Source organism: Glycine max, chromosome 3 (genome assembly GCF_000004515.6).
Source record: "Glycine max cultivar Williams 82 chromosome 3, Glycine_max_v4.0, whole genome shotgun sequence".
Taxonomy (NCBI): domain Eukaryota; kingdom Viridiplantae; phylum Streptophyta; class Magnoliopsida; order Fabales; family Fabaceae; genus Glycine; species Glycine max.
The window spans coordinates 36729177-36749450 of NC_016090.4; the positions used below are offsets into that span (position 1 = coordinate 36729177).

The 20274-nt window shown below is 29.0% G+C and overlaps 1 protein-coding gene and 1 long non-coding RNA gene across 6 annotated transcripts; one reads left to right on the forward strand and one right to left on the reverse strand.

The window, feature by feature from the left end:
• Positions 1 to 7359: 7359 nt before the first annotated feature.
• On the reverse strand, positions 7360 to 18801 carry LOC100775594 (uncharacterized). 4 transcript variants are annotated; one of them, XM_041014046.1, is made up of 15 exons: positions 18494 to 18801; positions 14700 to 15077; positions 14252 to 14345; positions 12058 to 12244; positions 11695 to 11950; positions 11262 to 11477; positions 11066 to 11152; positions 10832 to 10969; positions 10039 to 10152; positions 9669 to 9916; positions 9503 to 9580; positions 8533 to 8764; positions 8320 to 8418; positions 7794 to 7999; positions 7360 to 7687 (listed from the first exon to the last, which is right to left on the reverse strand). In XM_041014046.1, exons 2-14 carry the CDS (start codon positions 15015 to 15017, stop codon positions 7832 to 7834), a joined length of 2235 nt encoding a protein of 744 aa, XP_040869980.1. In that variant the 5' UTR covers positions 15018 to 15077; positions 18494 to 18801; the 3' UTR covers positions 7360 to 7687; positions 7794 to 7831. The 4 variants fall into 4 exon arrangements, with proteins under 4 accessions (XP_040869980.1, XP_040869979.1, XP_040869978.1 ...); XM_041014045.1 differs by having other exon boundaries at positions 7794 to 7979; positions 14700 to 15037; positions 18494 to 18799; XM_041014044.1 differs by having other exon boundaries at positions 7794 to 7979; positions 18494 to 18799.
• Positions 16158 to 18499, forward strand: LOC121174598 (uncharacterized). 2 transcript variants are annotated; one of them, XR_005890753.1, is made up of 3 exons: positions 16158 to 16758; positions 18193 to 18293; positions 18364 to 18499. It is a non-coding gene; the product is annotated as an uncharacterized lncRNA (long non-coding RNA). The 2 variants fall into 2 exon arrangements; XR_005890754.1 differs by having other exon boundaries at positions 16158 to 16721.
• Positions 18802 to 20274: the final 1473 nt, after the last annotated feature.

Here is a 20274-nt window from a genome sequence, read left to right on the forward strand (position 1 = left end):
TGTATTTTTGTGTTTCAACTTTTTTTTATCTTCAATAAAAGATGATTTGTTGAACTTTATGCTCTCATGACTTCTTGGATCCAATTTGATTTAAATGCTTCATGTGGAAGCACACTATACAAAGAGGACTACACTTGCTTGTCTCTAAATCCCGATGGAGGAACATAGGAAAAAATGAGGGAGAAAAAAAATAAAAGTCAACCATATGTGTTCTGAATACTAAAATTTTTAAACATATTTATTATCTAAAATGATCAAAACAACAAATGAAATAACCTCGAAATAAAATACATAAAGCAATAGAAATTGAATATATAAAGGCAACCAAAAATAAACTGATATTAAAAAATTAAATAAAACGAAGTCAAAGGTGTCGTAGATTTATATGAATTTGAGAAGAAACCTATAAAAACCAATAATACTTAAAATGGGAGATGTGCAATGTGTTGATCGTATACAAAACAATCACTTGGATTAATCAACATCATGTGAATCGCATGTTTGTCGACGTACGTTGTTGTGGGTTGATTTGAACAGTACGTGAGTTGCCTAAAGAAAAAGGAAGGCAAGAAATTAATGTAGAAAAGGAACACAACGACATGAGGTGAACGATAGTGTTATTAAAATAATGAGTATTCATTTTGAATTCTAAATAATACATTTCAATTAAACCATTTTTTAGGCACTAGAAATTACAATTTTAAAAAAGTTAATGACCACATCACCGATTAATGGAGACATCTTACTAATAGGGATAAAAAAAAACAAAATTTTTAAATATACAACAAAAACAAAAAAAATTATTAGAAATCAAAAATGAAATTCAGGTATATAACAAAAAATACTAACATATTCAAGCCCAATAAAAATAGTAAGTGATAATTTAACTTTTTAATGTAGTATTAATTATTTTTTGTTTAATACCCATAATAATAATGACGACACTAGAAATTATAAATGACTTAACAATGAGAAAGTTAATTTTGCAAAATTATTTCATCTGGTCTTTAATATAAGACACCATTTATAAAGGATTGATGGTTTTTTTAATAAAGTATTATCTCCATTTCATAATAATTATAGTGTAAGAAAAAAAATTAAAATAATTATTATTTTAGTTTTTTAATAGAAAGTATTTCATTTATATCTCTAATAATATTAATGATGGATAATAAAATATAAAAATATATTAAAACATCTAAAATAAAATATTCTAAATTATTAAGTATATTATTTTAAAATATTTACTTTAACATTTAAAAAATAAAAATGAAACATGTTATTTCTTAGGTAGTATTAAACTAAATAAAAATAAATAACACTAAAATAACATATTCATGAGATCTAATTTAATTGGTTAAATAAAATAAATGAGTTGTGATTGTAGATCTTTTTGTCACTTTTAACCTAGGTGAGATTATTATAAAAAAAAAACTAAAATGAAAAATAACCTACGAACCAAGGAAAAAGTATACTAATTTAATATCCATGGCTGGTTAAAATAGTATAAGTCAACTCACTAAATTCAAAATTCATAATCTTACGTATATAAAGATATAAGAAAATTTTGTCGATGTTATTGAAGATATTTTCTAATTCAATTATGATTTTTTTTAGAAGATAAATAGTGATAGTTGAGAAAATGGTATTTTATCAATTGAAATATATAATTAATTAAAAAAAGGATCTTTCAAATGAGTGTCTTAAAAGAATTGGATAAAAAATTAATGAATAGAAGATTTTATTGAAAATACATTAATAACATTAAATGTTTTTAATTTACCTATAATTTTTATATTTACCCTTTTATTATTATTATTATTATAGAGAGAGAAAGATAGGGTGTATCACATGAAAATAACTATCTCATATAAAAATGAGAATAATCAATAACAGTTAGATTAAGATATTTTATATTTAAATTAAAAATTTATTTAATTATAAAATCTCTAAAAAATTATCAAACAAAAAATCAATATCTCAGAAATTTAATTTATGTTTTTATAAAAAAAAATTATGTCAACATCATCACCATAATCATTACCATTATTATAATCACCATTGTTGTTTACTAATTTATGTACTTAATACTTAAATTTGAGAAGATAATAATATATAAATAGATTGCAATTTATTTCACTCCTAATATTTTTAATAGACATTTCACTCCTATTATTTTAATTTGATCAAATTACATCAATTAAAAACTAGACTAATTCATCAAAATACACTGAATAAAAGTTTAAATAGATTAATAATATAAATTAAAGTTTATCGAAAAGAAGTGAGAAAAATTATAATAAAAAGTGTGTGGATCGATTTTAAAATTTTCCGTTGTCAAATTCGATAGTAAAAATTCTATTAATTTGTTTTTCTAATAGCATTTTTTATTTTGATCGAACTAATCTTTTAACATTCATGAATGTTTTTGTTGTTCATTATTTAATAATTAAAAAAATGTCATATTAAATATCTAAATCATTTGAAGTGAAAAATGTTTTCCGATATCTATAAAAATAATTAAAAATACAAAATTAATTTCAAATATTTTTTTACTTTGCATTTTATTTAATTTGCCTAAATTTTAAATACACGTGCAGTGCACATCATCTTTTTCTTTTTGAACAAAGCAAACTTATTATTTCATTTCATAAGAGAACCACAATATAATTAGGAATTTGCTCAAATTCATGAATCTTAACATACAACCTAGAAGTCTTTAACAAAGAGTGAGTGACTTGATTTGCTTGCCTCCGTACAAAACTTACCTTTAAGTTTGGAATGAAACTTATAAGATTCTTGCATTTGGAGATAAGAAAATGAAATTTAGAGCTGCCTTTTTCTGTTGAGTACAAAGTCTACCACATTTTTGCAGTCCACTTCAAAGTTTATGTTACTCAAATGTAAACGTTGAACCCATTGGAGCGCCTGAACTAAACCTTCAGCTTCAGCTTCCCTAGGACTCGAGATTCCAGTTGAATATATACCTTGTCATTGCTGCATGTGATAAATCTGCCATGATGGTCCCAGATACAAGCACCCATTCCATGACAGTTTTGTTGTTGAAACAAAGCCGCGTCGATGGATATGTTGCAGTTGTGGATGGTTATGGTGTTGGTTCTTCGAAGGCCGCGCATGAGTCCAGTCATTGAGATATTGCATGGTCAAGGAGAAAGATATTTGAGGTTGTGTTTCAATCCCTTCCCAAAGCTTATCATTCTTGCACCTCCAAATGCTCCATAGAGTCATAGCAAAAAAGGTTTTATCTCCATAGTTGCAGAACCAAGAATTCAAAAAATTAGTTCATTAGTACACTCAACATACTGGAAATGAGGTTCTATCATAGTCCAAAGTCCAGCTACTTCCCACATGGCTTTTGCTTGTGCACAACCAAATAAAAGATGCCATGCATTTTCGAGATTATCAGAACAAAAACACATAAGCTAGGACAAGACACACCTTTGGTTTGCAATCTTTGTCTAGTAGAAAGACAATTTCGCAGAATTCGCCAAATGAAATGCTTTATCTTTGGTGGAACTCGTAAATCCTAGATGAGGGACCAATCACCTTGCTCCTTCCTCATTGTCAGTTTCTCCCAGCTAAGCCAGTTTATCCCCTTGAAGAGGTGCCTTTTGATCCCCACCAGAAAGAATTCATCATTTTTTGGATGTCATCTTCCAATGATGAGGGCAAAAGGTGGACACTAATACAATAGGAGGGGATAAATTATGCACAAGATTTGATTAATATCTCCTTCTCAGCCCTGGATAAATGCTTGTCTAACCAGTGGTTGATGCACTTCCAAATTCTGTCTTTTAGGAAGCCAAAGACTTATTTCTTCTTCCTTCCAATGATAGATGGGAGCTCGACCTAGTTGCATGTTCCAATTGTTGATGATACACCCAGAGAGATCATGGTCCACTGTCTCAAAGATTGATTGGTGTTGGTACTAAAAAAGACCTCTGATTTGTCCAAGTTGATTACTTGACTAGATGCTCGTCCATATTTGTCTAAGATGGTGTTAAGACAATTTGTTTCCTTGTGTACTATCTTGCAAAATGAAAAACATTCGTTAGCAAATAATAGGTGTGAGAGGATAGGAACCCCTGAACACACCTTAACACCATGAATCTCTACTTTTCTCTCAGCATATTTTAATAAAGAAATAAGTCCCTCAATAAAGAATGAACAAGTAAGGTGACAGTGAGTCATCCTATCTAAGTTCTCTCCCAAGAGATGTTAATCCTTATAAAATAATTCACTGTTTGCAGACACATTTTCATTCATCCTATCCATTTATCATGAAATATCATTTTAGACATCACCCTCAATAACTCCATTGGACTCTATCAAAAGCTTTACTAATGTCAACTTTTAAGGCCATTTCCCCAATCTTTCATTTCCTTTTGCACTTCATATGGTGAATGAGTTCTAATGCAATAAGGACATTATCCAAAATGGATCTATCCTTAACAAAGACTGATTGTTCCAGCGAGATGCATTTTTGAAGGAGTGGTTTAAGACGGTCGGCTAGGGTTTTTGAAACAATCTTGTAAAGGACATTGCAGAGGAAAATAGGTCTAACATCTTTCATAGTTTTGGGGTTACTGATTTTGGGAATTAGGTCAATAGTTGTTTGGTTTATTTGAGGGGGGAAAACATCATTTTGAACCCTTGTAGTTACTGCCAAAACAATTTCATGACCACACAAATCCCAGATTTTTTGTTGTTGAAAAATGCAGGGTTGAGGCCATCGGGTTTAGGTGATTTTATTAGTGTCCATATGAAATAAAAAACATTTTTTAATTCACCAATGGTAAAAGGTTGAAGTAAGGAAAAATTATCATCAGAGGAGTAGTTTATATTAAATATTTATTTATGAAATCGCTCCTATTCGTATTGAATTTATTTCTTCTAAAAAAATATATTGAATTTATTTTTTTAATACATTTTATTTGAAACATAAAGCGACAAAAGAAGGAGTCAGAGATAATGACAATTATCAAATATGTATTTTTTTTTTGGAAAAAATGTAAATTATATTAAACCCAAAATGATACAATAATAAACGGGGCATACCCCGCAGTTAAAGAAAATCAAAAGTCTCCATAATACAAGAAGACCTATATCAAGATGCTAAAACAAATGCAACAGGTGCACTTGTCTATACATAAGAAACTTAATCTTGCTAATAACCTCTATTACAGAAAATTGATAATCTTTAAAAATCAGCTTGTTCCTAAACAGCCAGATGCAGTAGACTGTAATTATTATAGCCAGACAACGTAATTTTCCTTGAACACCTGATGTGGATATGTCCCTAATTAAAGAGTCAGTAATGTGCTATAAAGAAGTGAAACGCTTGCAGAAAGGAGCCAAATCACGAATGTGAGCCTAAACTTGGAAAGATTTCCTGAAATAAAAGAATAAATGAGCATTTGACTCAGCCTCTTTTGAACACAAAGGACAGAGAGAACCCTTGTTCAAAAAATTAACTTTGTCAAGAGTAAGCAGTCGGTTCCTTTTAGCATGCCACAAAATGAAAGACATCTTAGGGAAGATTGCTGGGTTCCATATAATAGAACACCAACTAAGAGTAGGCTTGACACCTCTAATGTATTCATAGACTTTGCCAACAAGCAATTGTTCATTGGTGCTCCAAGATTGAATCCTCTTTTTGGCCTCTTCTGTACTTAGCTCTTTGGAGATAATAAAGTCCCTTATTTGAATAATTTTCTTTATCAAAACTGAATCTGATGAAGAAATATTGTAATTCCACACATCCCTCCCTCTGAAATAGTAATGGTGAACACACCGAACCCATAGAGAATCTTTCTTACAATGAAAGTCTCACAAGATACGGGAAAGAAGTGCAAGGTTCCAGTCCTTGAGATTAAAAATGCATAAACCCCCTTCTTTTTTCGGAGAACAAACTACTGATCAAGCAACCAAGGGCTTGTTTTTGCCAATATTCGCTTTGCCCCACAAAAAATTACGGCACGAAGCGTTGATCTGGTCCAGAACAAATTGCGGCAAAGGAAAAATCTCCATCCAAAAATTCACAATTCCTTGAATAACTGCTCTGATCAACTCTAACTTACCTGCATAAGATAAAGACTTCTTGCTTCATCCCTGAATCAGGCCAGTAATCTTAGAAAGCAAAGGAGCATAATGACATACATTTAATCTAGATGATAAAAGGGGAACACCAATATGTATTAACACTCATGCATTAGGTTGCGAGAAATTACACAAGATTTTATTGAATGTTTTGCATTATAAGAAAAAAGTCATTATATATTCATCTAAGGTTATCTTTTTGACAAGTCAGGTTGCGAGAAATTACACAAGTCATTATATATTCATCTAAGGTTATCTTTTTGACAAGTCAGGTTGCGAGAAATTACACAAGATTTTATTGAATGTTTTGCATTATAAGAAAAAAAAGTCATTATATATCCATCTAAGGTTATCTTTGACAAGTCATCTTAACTAGTTGTTAACTTTTTTACTGGTGGAAAAGTTTATTTAATTATTCAATAAATAAGCTTTTTAACTTCTAACCTTCTTTTAAAAGGTTACTTTAAGTGGTGTTTTTTAAATCACTAATTTTTAATTTTTAATTTTTTTTATATATATTATTCTTTTTTTATTCTTAAAATATTTATTCAATTTTCTTGTTATCCTTTTTAAATATGTCATTTATGTTATTTTATATTTTTTAATTATTTTAACAACTAATTTTATCGAATACTTATGATTTAATAAGTTAACATAAAACTTTTATCTATTAGTTATCAACTAATTTTTTTCTAACTTTTCAACTTCCAATTAATTTTTCAGCTAAATCTATCAAATATAACATAATTTGAAATTTTGACAGGTTACAAATTTTCCTCTTTACTTTCGCATTAAAAATTAAAAAATTTAATAATTATATACACTATCAATTATTTTTTTAATATAATTTATCATATATGATAATTATTCATTAAATGACTATGAATTTATAATCTATATTAATTTTCTATCAAATATCCAGAATTCCAATGGTATCAAGGAAACAAAAAGGTGAACAAGGGAAAAGAAGTTTATGATTTTCTCTATTAAAATAAAACAAACTAAATCTTTTAATTTCTTTGGTACAATAGCCTGGAAAATATTGGAAGCGATTAGATAGTTTTCAACTATTATTTTTTTATTCCTGAAATCAAAGATGAGAAAGTTTACAAATAATAATTTATACATTTTGTTCAATCAAATGAACTAAATTTCTTTTAACATTTGGATTACCATCTATTCATGGTCGCAACTAATATTTATATAACACATTTAAATCTAACAATTTATGAGAAAATATTAATAATATTTAATTATATATATCATGTAAACGTAAGTAAGGATCATAATAATCCTAAATCGCTTAATAATTTGTTTGTTAACGCACTTCGTATGCATATATATATATATATATATATATTGAATAAAGAATCATTTGTGCACCAAGTTCTACACATGAAAGAAAGGGGAGCTTCTGGCCATGTTTTCCTCCAAACAATAATCTTCACAGTAATCAAGCTCATCATTTGGAACTACTTAGCAGACACTGATCAGGTAATCCAAACTTTTTCTTAAGGCCAACTTGGTGCCTCCTCCAAGGGTCATTATGCAACTTGTAATGCAAAACCTTATTTAATGAAATAATAAAAGGATCAAAAGGTAAAACACATATTAATATACAACAATATATTGCGCTAAATATATTATAGTTGTGACAAAGAAAGTAAAAGAACCTGTATAAAAGTGGTGAAGACATCATCCTCAATCAATTTTAAGAATTCAACAGCCCAATCGTTAACATGTCCAAAAGCAGTTTTTTGTCTTTCAGCTTCAAGCAAAACTGAATCACGATACAAAAATCTTTGCCAGATTTTCTGAACATTTGCGAGCTTGAATTTGATTTCTGTATCATTGATTCCCTAAAGGAAGCAGCAAACCACTAACCACACTCAACCAATCTTGTCTAGGATAACAATTACATGTGAAATATCTTAATTTAATTTGTATTAAGATTAAATTAATCAGATGGTCCCTAAACTATTTTAGAATTTTCAAGCAGCTGGCTCCTAAACTAAAAAAGTAAGTCTGGCTTAAAAATGCTAAAAAATGACAATTTATGGTGATTTTAAAAATCTTAGGGACTCAATAAAAAATTGCATGATTAAGGACAAAAAAAAAGTTTAAAAACCTACTTGAAAATTTCCAAATAACTATTGACACTAACATATACCAAAAAAACGTTATGTAGAAAACAAGTACCCGAAGAATCTTTATCAAGTTTGGAATTTCATCTTCAGGTATTCTAACAGCAAAGCTGTCATAGTTGAGTACATTTTCGTATGGTAGGAAAATCCCATCCTACAAAACACGAAAATAAAATGGAGAAAAGCAAGTTGAAATTAATGACAAGCTTGACATGATTAATTTTTAAGTGATTCATTTGAAAATAGAAGATCATAATTAATTTACTACCTGAATGATCACAGGAATGCATCCTTGCAAAACACTGTCTTCCATGCGTCCACTCCAACCATCTCCAGGCAAAACTCCGCAGAAAACAGAACTTGCTAGTTCCACTTCATAGTTTTCAGAACGCTCTGCGGTCACAACGACGTCTTTGGCACGCTGTTTCCCAAGTTTTCCTTCCTTGTTTGGCTTTGATCCAAACTCTTCTGCAAGCTTCTGTCTGATACCCATGCTATACCTGCATGCATCATTTCCAATATCTTCAAACTTGGTCTTCCACAAAATTACAAATAGGTCCTAGCTAGAAGCAGGTAATGCTTACCAACAAAAACAATCTATTTAACCATGTTTGTTAAAATCAAAAGTGAGATGAGAAATTAAATTTCAGACAAAACAACAAGATGTCAAGTTTACCAAGTATAGGCAACATGAACATGCTGTGATCACACAATTTGCACCATACAATACTAATAGCTACCGAGTAAATGTTCAATTTAGTACCCGAAATTGTTACTATTGCTATGACTTTAGTCAGTCCCTAGAATCAACAAAATTCAAAAAAGCCCCCAAAACTGTTATCTATCACTTATTTTAGTTCAAAGTCACGTACAACGTGTGACTTAAGTAATAATATTAACAAATATTCAAGGATCAAAATGATAGTAAGTGACTAAATTTAAGGAACTAGATGAATGGATTACAGTTTCAGGATTTTGTTTTTAATTTTGTTAAATCTAAGGGCTAATAGCATGTTTGTTTTTCCATTCTGGACTCCTCAAACCAACGTTCAACCAAAAGCAAGAAATTCTTGTTTCTCACAAAACAATGCTTTGGAACGTGTACCAACTGCATACAACGCATATTTAAACACTCCCTAAAGTGATACCAAAACAATTTCAAGGTCTAAATTAGTTCGTTTACTAAATAGCTTAGCTATCTTCTAAAAAATCCTAAAACAGTTGAATTGTACACTTACCATTCATTTCTTCCATAAGGGTAAGCTGGTCCTAAATTCCCATTGAAGTAGAACAGCGTCTTCCGCTTCTCAAGGGGCCTGACAACAAATAATAACATGTTTGCATTGTTTAATTTCATAAACTTAACTAGTAATAAGTCTTCTTTTTTTTCTTAGCAAATTTTACCAAGCCCAAAGTTTTGACGATAACACATGAACATGAGTCACTTTCCAAGCAGGAATCACAAGATCTTTTTCAGGGTCAAAACATGGATGAAAACCTCTTCTATCAGAAGGAATACCATCCCAGTTGTCAGGACAATAGGCTGTAGTTGAATGGTAATGCTTTGTGTTTGTGTTTCCCCAGTGAACTAACATCATGCTGCTCCATATCTCCTTAGGGGCATAGCAAGCACCTTCATCCCATGAAAAAAACTGCCTTCACAATTCACATACAAAAGTCACATCATTAGCACATGCTTCTCACCACTAAATACTGTTTAGCTTTACTTCCTTAAACTAAATGCAATTTGGGGAAAACAAACTGTTACACATACCCAGATGTGGTCCCTTCCTGATGAGCAGTTCCAATAAGGATATTGCTCAACGATGTGATTATAAGCATTCTTATAAAAGTCCAGAGTCAAAAAGCTCCTCAAACCCTCATGGTTCTGAATGTTAACGCAAGAAAATATAAAAAAAAGTAGTGGTAAATAATGGAAATTATAAGCATAACAAATATATCAACCCATAACAAAGTATAATTAAGCATTGCTGATAGTAAGAATTAGTGAACCATAACTGAAGGTACTTTTATTTTTCTTCCATCCTTTAGAGTATAAGATGAAGCTCCTAATAGAGGAAAACAAAGATTACATACATGTATATTTCATTTTAGTATTACTAATCTTGTACATCAGTCTGAACCAAATTCATCCACATCTTAACATTGATGATGGAATAGAGACTATACTATGATCCAAATAAGCACAGATGCTCAGATTTTGAAAGCTCTAAAAGCCCGACCAACATGAAAACTTGCATAGCCATGAATGAACACTTATGCAGTTTGGCTTATACATACATGCCACATTCAGTAGGATTATTATTCTTTAAAGTGTAGACTGAAATGTTTACAAAGTAAATTGTGAAATTGAAAACAATAAATGAAAAAAATTAATAGTTTCAATTTGTATAATATTCAAGCACCTCTATAACAAATGGTAGATTTCTCATCTAGGATTACCATTATGTACTTTACAACCTACAGGATGCAGGATCCAAATCCGATGTAGTAATATATAACCTATAGATTCTGGTAAACAGAAGTGACAGTTGATGAAAATATACCTGCGTACTCAAATGAGGAGCATGATCAGCACGATCTATGAGACATGAATCAAGAACTGGAACAAAGAAAAAATCTGCCTCGTCACCATTCAGAGTTCGATGAGGACTAGCTAAGATACTCTCATAAAGTGCTATCTGCTGACAAGCAACACCGGAGGACAAATATATCATCGCCAACCATTTTAAATTTGATCAACTGAAATATTATGTTTTTATCTCAAATTCACGAAGTACCTGGGCACCATAAAGTTCATCTGTCCATATTGTTGCATTATAGACATCATATAATCTATTTACACAGTTTTGCTTAAAATGGCGCCCCTATAACAGCCAAAAAGAAAAGGAAAAAGAGAATTAAAACGGAAAAAAAATCTCCAGATTGCTTTTAGGATATAACCAAGAGTGACTTTCATATCATGATCATCCTTACCTCAAGGAGCAGGCTGTTAAACACTGGAGGCAAATCATAAACATATATAAGAGGCCTTTTCTTAGCCACCACAGCCTTAGCATTAATAACTTTTTCATCAAAATGCTGATTGTCAGCAACATCAATCTGAGCAGGGCGAAGCCAATTAGGCCATTCCCATACAGAAGACATGACAGAAGGAGTGCTACAATCTACTCCATACCAGCCATTGTCACACTGAAAAAGACATCAGATTCAGTTTGTTTATTTACTTAAATTGGATGTAAGCAAATAGAATGTATATGGCACAAAATGTGAGACAATGAGAGTGATCTCATTTATAATACTCTCTGTTAATGATGAGAAACTTGAAAATAATAAGTGGTTGACAAAGTGAAAATGTAGACACCAAAGGTAGCTGCCGTGTAAATAATTTAATAAACAAAAGAATCACCTGACAAAATCCACCACGACAATGGCCATGTCCAGAGCACTGATTAATGCAAGTAGATTGCACAGACACTTCACAAAACCAACCCCCTAGACCATCATACTGGCATTCACATACGCCTTTGAATTGCACCTTGCCAGTATATGCTTCATCAGGGTCCACATTGCACCAACCTGATTTGTTACCATTGGTTGTGAACACATCTTGGTCTAATTTTGTCCAATCCACCTCCATGGGACCATCAGGCTCAGAAGATGCACTGAAACAGATGAGCATTGCAAAGAATTATATGACATAAAGGGTATTGGTACATAGAGAGAAGATTTGTAAATTAAAGTCAATGGTAGGAGTTTGAATCCTACTTACTTAAGTTGAAAGCCACATGACATTGGCAATGGTCGATTTGGATATTTTGTGCCTTCTCCACAGAAGCACATGGCTCTTGTTTTGTCACAAGTGGCAGGGCATATGGAGGGAACCCATTTCCCAAATGGAGCTTCTGGGGAACCTTGATAGTTGCATTCCAATTGTAATTGCTCAGTGCATCCATCTCCTGTTACATCAGTAATTATTTCCCCAAAATTATTATTATTATTATTATGCTTTTGCATTCCAGATAATAAAATAAATATTCTTTGGTGCAATCATCAAAATGAGGAAGACACTGACTGGCAAAAATAAGAGTTAATATGTTGGATGATTTTCTTAAGTCTTCAATAAGATTGTGGAGAACTGAGATAAACTTGACATTTGAGCAGTGAAATTATTTAAATGAACAATAACTTCCAATTAATGTTTTGGTTGTGAAGAGACTATCTTGTCTCAAACCTGAGACCATTAAATGGTATTGTAATAAGCAATCCATTACACCAGGTTGAAGACAGACACTTCCAATGTAATGTAAGTTTTAGAAACTTACTCCCTTCATTAGTTTTTATAAAATACAAAATTCATATATCTTTTATTTTTCTTATAGAACACAGTTATCTCTACTATAACCAATCATACTCAAGTTAAGTAGAACCATCGTAGGGTAGAAATACTCATATAGGCAACAAAACCTTCCCTTTAAACGGTAACAACCCGCGCCTGCTAATCCACGTATTCGGTGATCAAAATTCACAAATGTAATTGTGAATGATAATACACATATAATTTTAGATAAAATGTAACTTTATAATTTTATAGTCAACATTTAATTTTATTTTGAAAAGTGTATATTATACCTTAAAATAAAATTGATCGATAAAATATCAAATGATTACTGTTAGATTAATGAAATTCAATATGTCTATAAAAACTTACTAAGTGGAACAAGTTAAAAAAAAAAAAAAATCTTTCATGGAGTAAGTAGATGTCTCAGCCATTCGGGGGTAGAATCATTGCTGGAGGGACATATATTTGACTTAAGTGTTCAGCTTCCAAAACAGTTTGTAAAAACTTTGAATCTGACAATCAACAATTCTACACCATTTAAGAACAATGACTTGATCCTTCAGCTGCTGATTTTGTTAGATTTACCAGTCACCAAATTAAGAAAGACAGTAAGCTCAAGAATAACAACAATCACTATATATATATTAAGAAAGTTAATTAGGAATGTGAGAAAGCTATAACCGTTAAAAATTTATATTCTACTTTAACTAAGCATTAAGAATTTTGTAGTAGTTCAACTACAACGTGGGTAAGCGGGCCGGCCCACCCCGCGTAAGGTCCGCTCGCATAAGCCCGCATTAGCAACGGACCGGGTCAGTCCGCCCCGCTTCTTACACGGACCAAATAAATTGGTCGGTCCCCGCCCCCCGGACCCCACGGGTCAAACGGACTGGTCCGCGGATCTAATTTTAAAAGAATTTCAATTTTAATAAACATACAATACAATGAAATTAAGTTCAATACAAATGTAAATAAAATCTCAATAATTAGTCAATTACATCAATAAAATAAATAATGTCTTAATAAAAGAAAATTCAAGCAATAAATCTAAAATATGAAATTTAAACATCTCCAACAACAAATGATTTCATATTTGAAGTAGCTTGAGCCTTCTCCATATGAGTTATTTTCTATAATAAAAATATATTAAAATATCTTTAAAAATATTTATTTAACAATTATTTTTGGCATAAAGGATAAGAATTGATATTTTTGTTATTTATGACATATGTAAATGATAGATTAAAAGAGAAAAAGATCGAAAAAATATCAAAAGAAATTTTTTTAGCATGTTATCACTTATCTTTTTTATCTTAATCTTTTATTTCTATTATCTTTTATTTATCTTATCTTATCTTTTTTTATCTTTATCATCTTTTAATTTAAATATTTTATTTTTATCTTTAAATCTTTATCTTATCTAATATATTTCTTTATCTGTTATTTTGAAAGAAAAGTTTAAAGTAAAAAAAGAGAAAATCAAACCTAATTAGCAACCCGCTGGCCAAACCCGCATAGAATGCAAGTTAGGCGAAGCGGGCCCAAAAATATGACCTAATTATGGACTGTTTAAAAAAATTGATCCATAATCCGCACGGAATAAAAGAAGAGCAACTAAACTGACCAGCATAGCCATGGAAACAGCGACACTGTCCCAATTCTCGATTGCAAACGCCCTGGCCACTGCACTCATTTTTGCAGCTATTGCCACCTAATATCTGTTTATAAGATATGCCATATAAATTAGGATTTAGCCTTTCTAAAGTGAGTAAAAATGAAGTAAATAATTTAGATAGTTGACGAAAAAAAAAATATTTTTGATATTTCAGCCTATTCATAATTTGTTATTGAGAGTTATTGATTTTCTCATCAATGATTAAGATCAATGAGTTGCTCACATTAGTCAATGTCAAACAAATATCTGGTGCAAAACCAACAAGTTCAAAAAAAAAAAAGAAATAAGCATTAATTAAAATCAACAACTCAAACAGACAACAAGAATATATATATATATATATATATATATATATATATATATATATATATATAAAGGAAAAGGTATGGTTTGCCACCTCAGTAATGTTGACTTCCTTGGTAACAACATCACAACTCGCAAGCCATTGACCAATCTCTGCTTTCCATGGTGCACCACGATGAACAACGACCCCATGCAAATGCAAGTCAGGTGAAAACTGATGCTTCGAATCAATTGTGGGTTCTCCAATGACACGGTCGCAAGATTTCTGAGCTAGATGATTAAAATAAATGAAAGATGTGAAGAATAGATTCACAATCAAAATTAATGCCAGAACAGAAGCCATTGTTGGCGCCAGATGCCAAGAGCACCTCCATTTTTTGATGGACAACAAATCCAACAAGTTTCTTCCCATGTTAGTTATAAACTGCAATACTACAAAACAAGCTTTTTTTATTCACCAGTCCGTCTTAGCCTGAAATAATAAAAAAATGTGAGAGATTTCCAAACTTAATAAATGAAGTGTATATATATATATATATATATATATATATATATATATATATATATAATTTATGAAAAATATGGAAGGTTGTGTTTTTCTTAAAGGATTGTATTTTTTTATCAAAAGGCCCAAGTTAGAGCATGTTTGATTTTTCGGTGGCTGATTTCAAATATATTTTTGTATGAATTCTAAGATAAATATGACGGCTCACACAAAATAACAAAATTATATTTTTATCCTTTAGTAAAGTTAATATGGATTGGTCAATTCATATTAAGCTTACGAAATTGGCCACAGACCCAAATGATTTTAAAAAAAAGAATTCAAAAATATGTTTCATGAATTAATATTTAAAATTACTAGCCGATGCATGAATCAAAGACTTAGAATGATCCTCTAACCAAATAAACTAATAGGTCAATTATGTTATAAAGTAATTTATGTTGCTATATATAACAATAAAATTTTTAATGTATATTTAATGCTCATGTAAATTTAGATAATAAATTTTGTGACACTTAATTTTGATCTAACAATTAATTTTGATTTTAGCTTTAGGCCCTTCTATACTAATTCTTCTTGAAATTGCATATTTTCATTCTCATTTTTGGATATGAACAACAAATTTAAAATTATATATTGGTTATTTGATTTTTTTTAATCACTATAATTATTTCATGATAAATCTAAAAACATGTTTAAATGAGATTCAATAATAAGCATTTACTAGAAGGGAGTGATGAGGGTGAAAAATTTATAGGAGAGTTATCGAATTATGGGAATGACAAAATTAAGAGTGACAATCACAAAAATATTACATCAAGAAAGTGATAAGCATGGTCACTAAAAAGAAAAACATGATTAGCCTTGGCACATGAGATAAACATTAATTTGATTTAAAAAACAAACAGAAACATATAAAGAGGATGAATATATTTAACATTTTTTGTTCCAAAAGAATAAGAGAAACATATATAACATACACATCTTAAAAAATATTATTTTTTTTGCAGTTGTTCAATATTTCTTTCAATTAAGTAGATTTCATGTTTGTGTTGGGTATTGAATAAAGAAGATGGTATGTGTGATGGAGAAAAAAATATGATAATCAATATTAAAAAAAAGAGTTTAAAAAAACTCTTTTTTGAATTAAATTATTTGATAGATATTTTATACTAAAAAGTTGAAATCTATCAAAATTCATCAACATTCATATATTTTTTAATGTCAAAAGAATTTTTTAAATTATAAAAAAACATAATTGAATATCATTATATTTTATTCTACTTTTTAAAAAAAAAATTAAAAGTGTTAATTCAATATCACAAAACTTATTCAATTAAGATTTTTACAATTTTGAGGTAATCAATTTTTATGTACTTTTCAATTAGTTCTTCTGTACTCTTTTTTCATTATTTCTATACATTCAGATTTCAAATGAAATTTTACACCATACTCTATCTTTCTCTCTCTTCCCTTTTTAAGCTTCTTCCTTCTCTTCTTCGTCCTCATTGCCAACCATATGGCAATATTTCATACTTCTTTTTCCATCTTGAGGAGAGAATAACCTTTTCTTTTATCCTATTTAATCAGTTTCTATGGATGGATAAATAAGTAAGAAACACAAATTCATTGATATTTTTATTGTAAGGTACATTTTTTTTTCTTTTTAATTTATTTTCAATGTTACATATATATATATATATATATATATATATATATATATATATATATACATGTTTTTTTTTTTCGTTTTTTTCTTCTAATACAATGAATTGCTCACACGGGTATTTTATTTTATTTATTCAGATTCTACGAGGGAATAAATACAAGTCAAAAACACAAATTTACCAATTTTTTCATTCACTCTCTAAGATAAAATTTAGTTTTTTTTTTTTCAAATTTCTTTGAATGAAATTTATATATTTTTATCTAATAGTTACCATTATGATCAATCATTTTTCTCTAATTATTTATTTTATCATATAAAATAAAAAGTTTTTCTAATAAGATAACAGCATTATCAAAAAATAAATTCAATAATTTTAAAATTGACCTCTTCGATCTCTTTTATTGTTGGTGATATTTTTTCAAAGGTTGTAGCCTTTATATCATGGGTGTATATGGAGCAAAAATGGTGATTGTGATTATGAGTGACTTTGATAGTTTGAGAGAATTGTGATGAGTTCTTTTTACTGTTTGTTTTCCTTTTTCGTTTTCTGTGTTTTCTTATTCATCTTTTTCTTTTTTTATGAAAATAATTGGGTTGGTGAGTTATTTTAATTAAACAAAATTGCATATTTTTAAAGGAAATTAAAAAACTTTCTGAAGTTGCTGTAAGAGATTCTACAAATTAATCAACCATATTTGTTTTGTTTGATGTTGTTGAACAATTAGCACAAGTAAATATGAGTGAACTTACCTTATTTTCTAAACAAATACATATTAGTGAGGTTTAGGTGATTTAAATGTAAAGTGAAAGATTGTATTTTATTCGATAAAACTTATTTCCTATAAATAGGTAGGAAAGAAAATTAATGGAGAAAACACACATGAAGAGAGTGTGTGAGAATATAGATTGTGAAACAAAATCACTTTATTGAAAGAAAAGTATTTAGTGTTATCATTTCTTATAACCATTGAATGAGATAACATAAGTTACAATATTATAATCACTTTTATGATAGAAAAATACTTTTGAGACGATTCCGTAAACTAAGTAAAAAATGTGAGATTTCTCAAAATATATATATATATATATATATATATATATATATATATATATATATATATATATATATATATATATATATACATATATATAGTTTTAATTGATTTTTTATATATATAGGAAAATAAAGATGATTGCACTCTACCTCCACAACTTTCAAAAATCATAGGATCTACTCATATCTTTTAAGTAAAAATGAGAACTTACTTTGAAAGTAGTGGAAGACAAAGTTTCACAAGCAAAATAAAATTGTAAAGACCGTGGTTAACGTAGTGACTTTGAAAACAATTTATATTATTAAAAAATAATAAAGTTGCTAACACATACTTATTTGTATAATTTAATAAATTACAGGTCAAAGAAGAAGAAAATTCAGAGAATGTTAAAACTTCTAGGACGGGATCTCCAACTAACAAAGCAACAAATTTACCCAAAAAGAAAAGAAGATTATTAAGGTAAACTTTAATGGACTTTGAAATCACAATTATGAAATGTAATTTTATTTGTGCTGGTCTATTTTTTCAGGCTGCAATAAGAGGAAGAAGATTCAAATTATATAGAGGAAAGTGAGCTTATAGAAATTGAGGACAAATAAAGAAAAAAGGCTAAACTGATACCCCATAAACATAGTGAAGAATAAAGATTCAATCGTCACCTGACTATGAAGAATGCTTAGAAGTTGTTCGATTCATCGTGATGGTTGAATCAGTCTTGGTATTTGGCATAATAAGATCCTTCTGATCAAAGTCAAAGTGCTTAATTTCGTTGAGGAAGTTAGTTTTTGTGTGTGTCTATTATACTATAATGAAATAAGAAACCAATCACTACATTTCAGCTCATTTGTTATTTGAATGTGGCGATTAATTTGAGGAAGGAAAACTAAAGAAAATGACTCCAACCTTAAAACTCCTTGCTTTTACTTGTGGTATGAAGATTGCAGAGTAACTGCTGCCATCCTCAAAAGGTTAATTATAATATAATAATGTAGTCTTAACTTAACGGATCGTAATTATTATATATTGGCTAATCCTTTGCCATGCCCATGAAAATCCTTCTAAAAGTTAGTCCTCTTTTTTTTTTTTTTTTTCCCATTGGATGTTAATTTCATCCTTTTTCCCCATTTTGTAAATGACTATGCCAGCCGTGTAACAGGTAATTTGGGCATTTATTATCATGAAAGATCAATGTATTTTTACTTTAATTTCTTAATCTTCTCCTACCCATCTCCCCATTCCCCAATCAAAGCCACTATCAGCATTGTCAATCACAAATATATATGCATTAAATTATATGTATTTACCCTAGTTTCATGATTGATTTGACCCTGAGTGTTCTGTAACCGACATTAATTAGAAATCAAAACAAAATAATAACATGATTGATTTGAATCTCACTGTCAAGAAAAAAAATGCACGAGATTTAAATTAATTTCAAAAATTAAATTATACATTTAATATACATAAATTTTTTGAAATATAAAATATAAATTTAAAATCTACAATATGTAAATTTAAATTTTAAAACAAAATTGATTAGATTTATTTTGTTGCGGTGAGTGAATGAGGTCCAAGTGGAATACGAAATTAATTTATTTTTTGAACTTATTAGTACGTAGATAAGTGCAAATGTGCAATGCACTAGAAAGTAGTATAAATATATTATTATTTTAATTGATATGTAATATTAATTTTTTAAGAAAATATATGTTTTATTAATGTGTAAATTTTTAATGTATTTATTTTAATATTTATTATAATAAAAGGATTAAAAATTTTAATAATATTGGTAACATTAAGTATGACTTTTTTAAAAAATTTGATTTTTCATATTGTAGAGATATATATATATATATATATATATATATATATATATATATATATATATATATATATATATATATCATATGATAATTTTAAATGTGTATATTGTATAAAATATTAATGATTTTTATAAATATGATTTGATATTATTTATATTAAATTGCTATTAGGGATGATAATAAGGCGATGTGAGTTCAAGTGGCCGGATGAAAATATACATCAATTATTTATGACAATTATTTTTAAATGAAAAAAACAAAAATTGAAACTGTTCATTTTTTCCATAAAGAATTAAAACATTTCACGAATCCCTAATTAAGCATAAAAATCGTACTCATAAAAAAATTATGTATAAAAAATGACGTTCAATGCTTGAATATGTTTCATTCTCAATTAAACTAATTTACTGGGAATGAGATTCTAAAGCATTATAGTCTTGAGGAAAATAAAAAAAAATGTATTTGGAAATTATTTAATATTTATAGCAATAATATGTTTATCATTTATTATTATTAAAAAAATTAATTCGGCACTTAATTATTATTATTATGAGAAAAATTTGTTTCTATTTATTATTTTTTTACTATTAATTTATAAAAAAAATAAGGAAGAAATA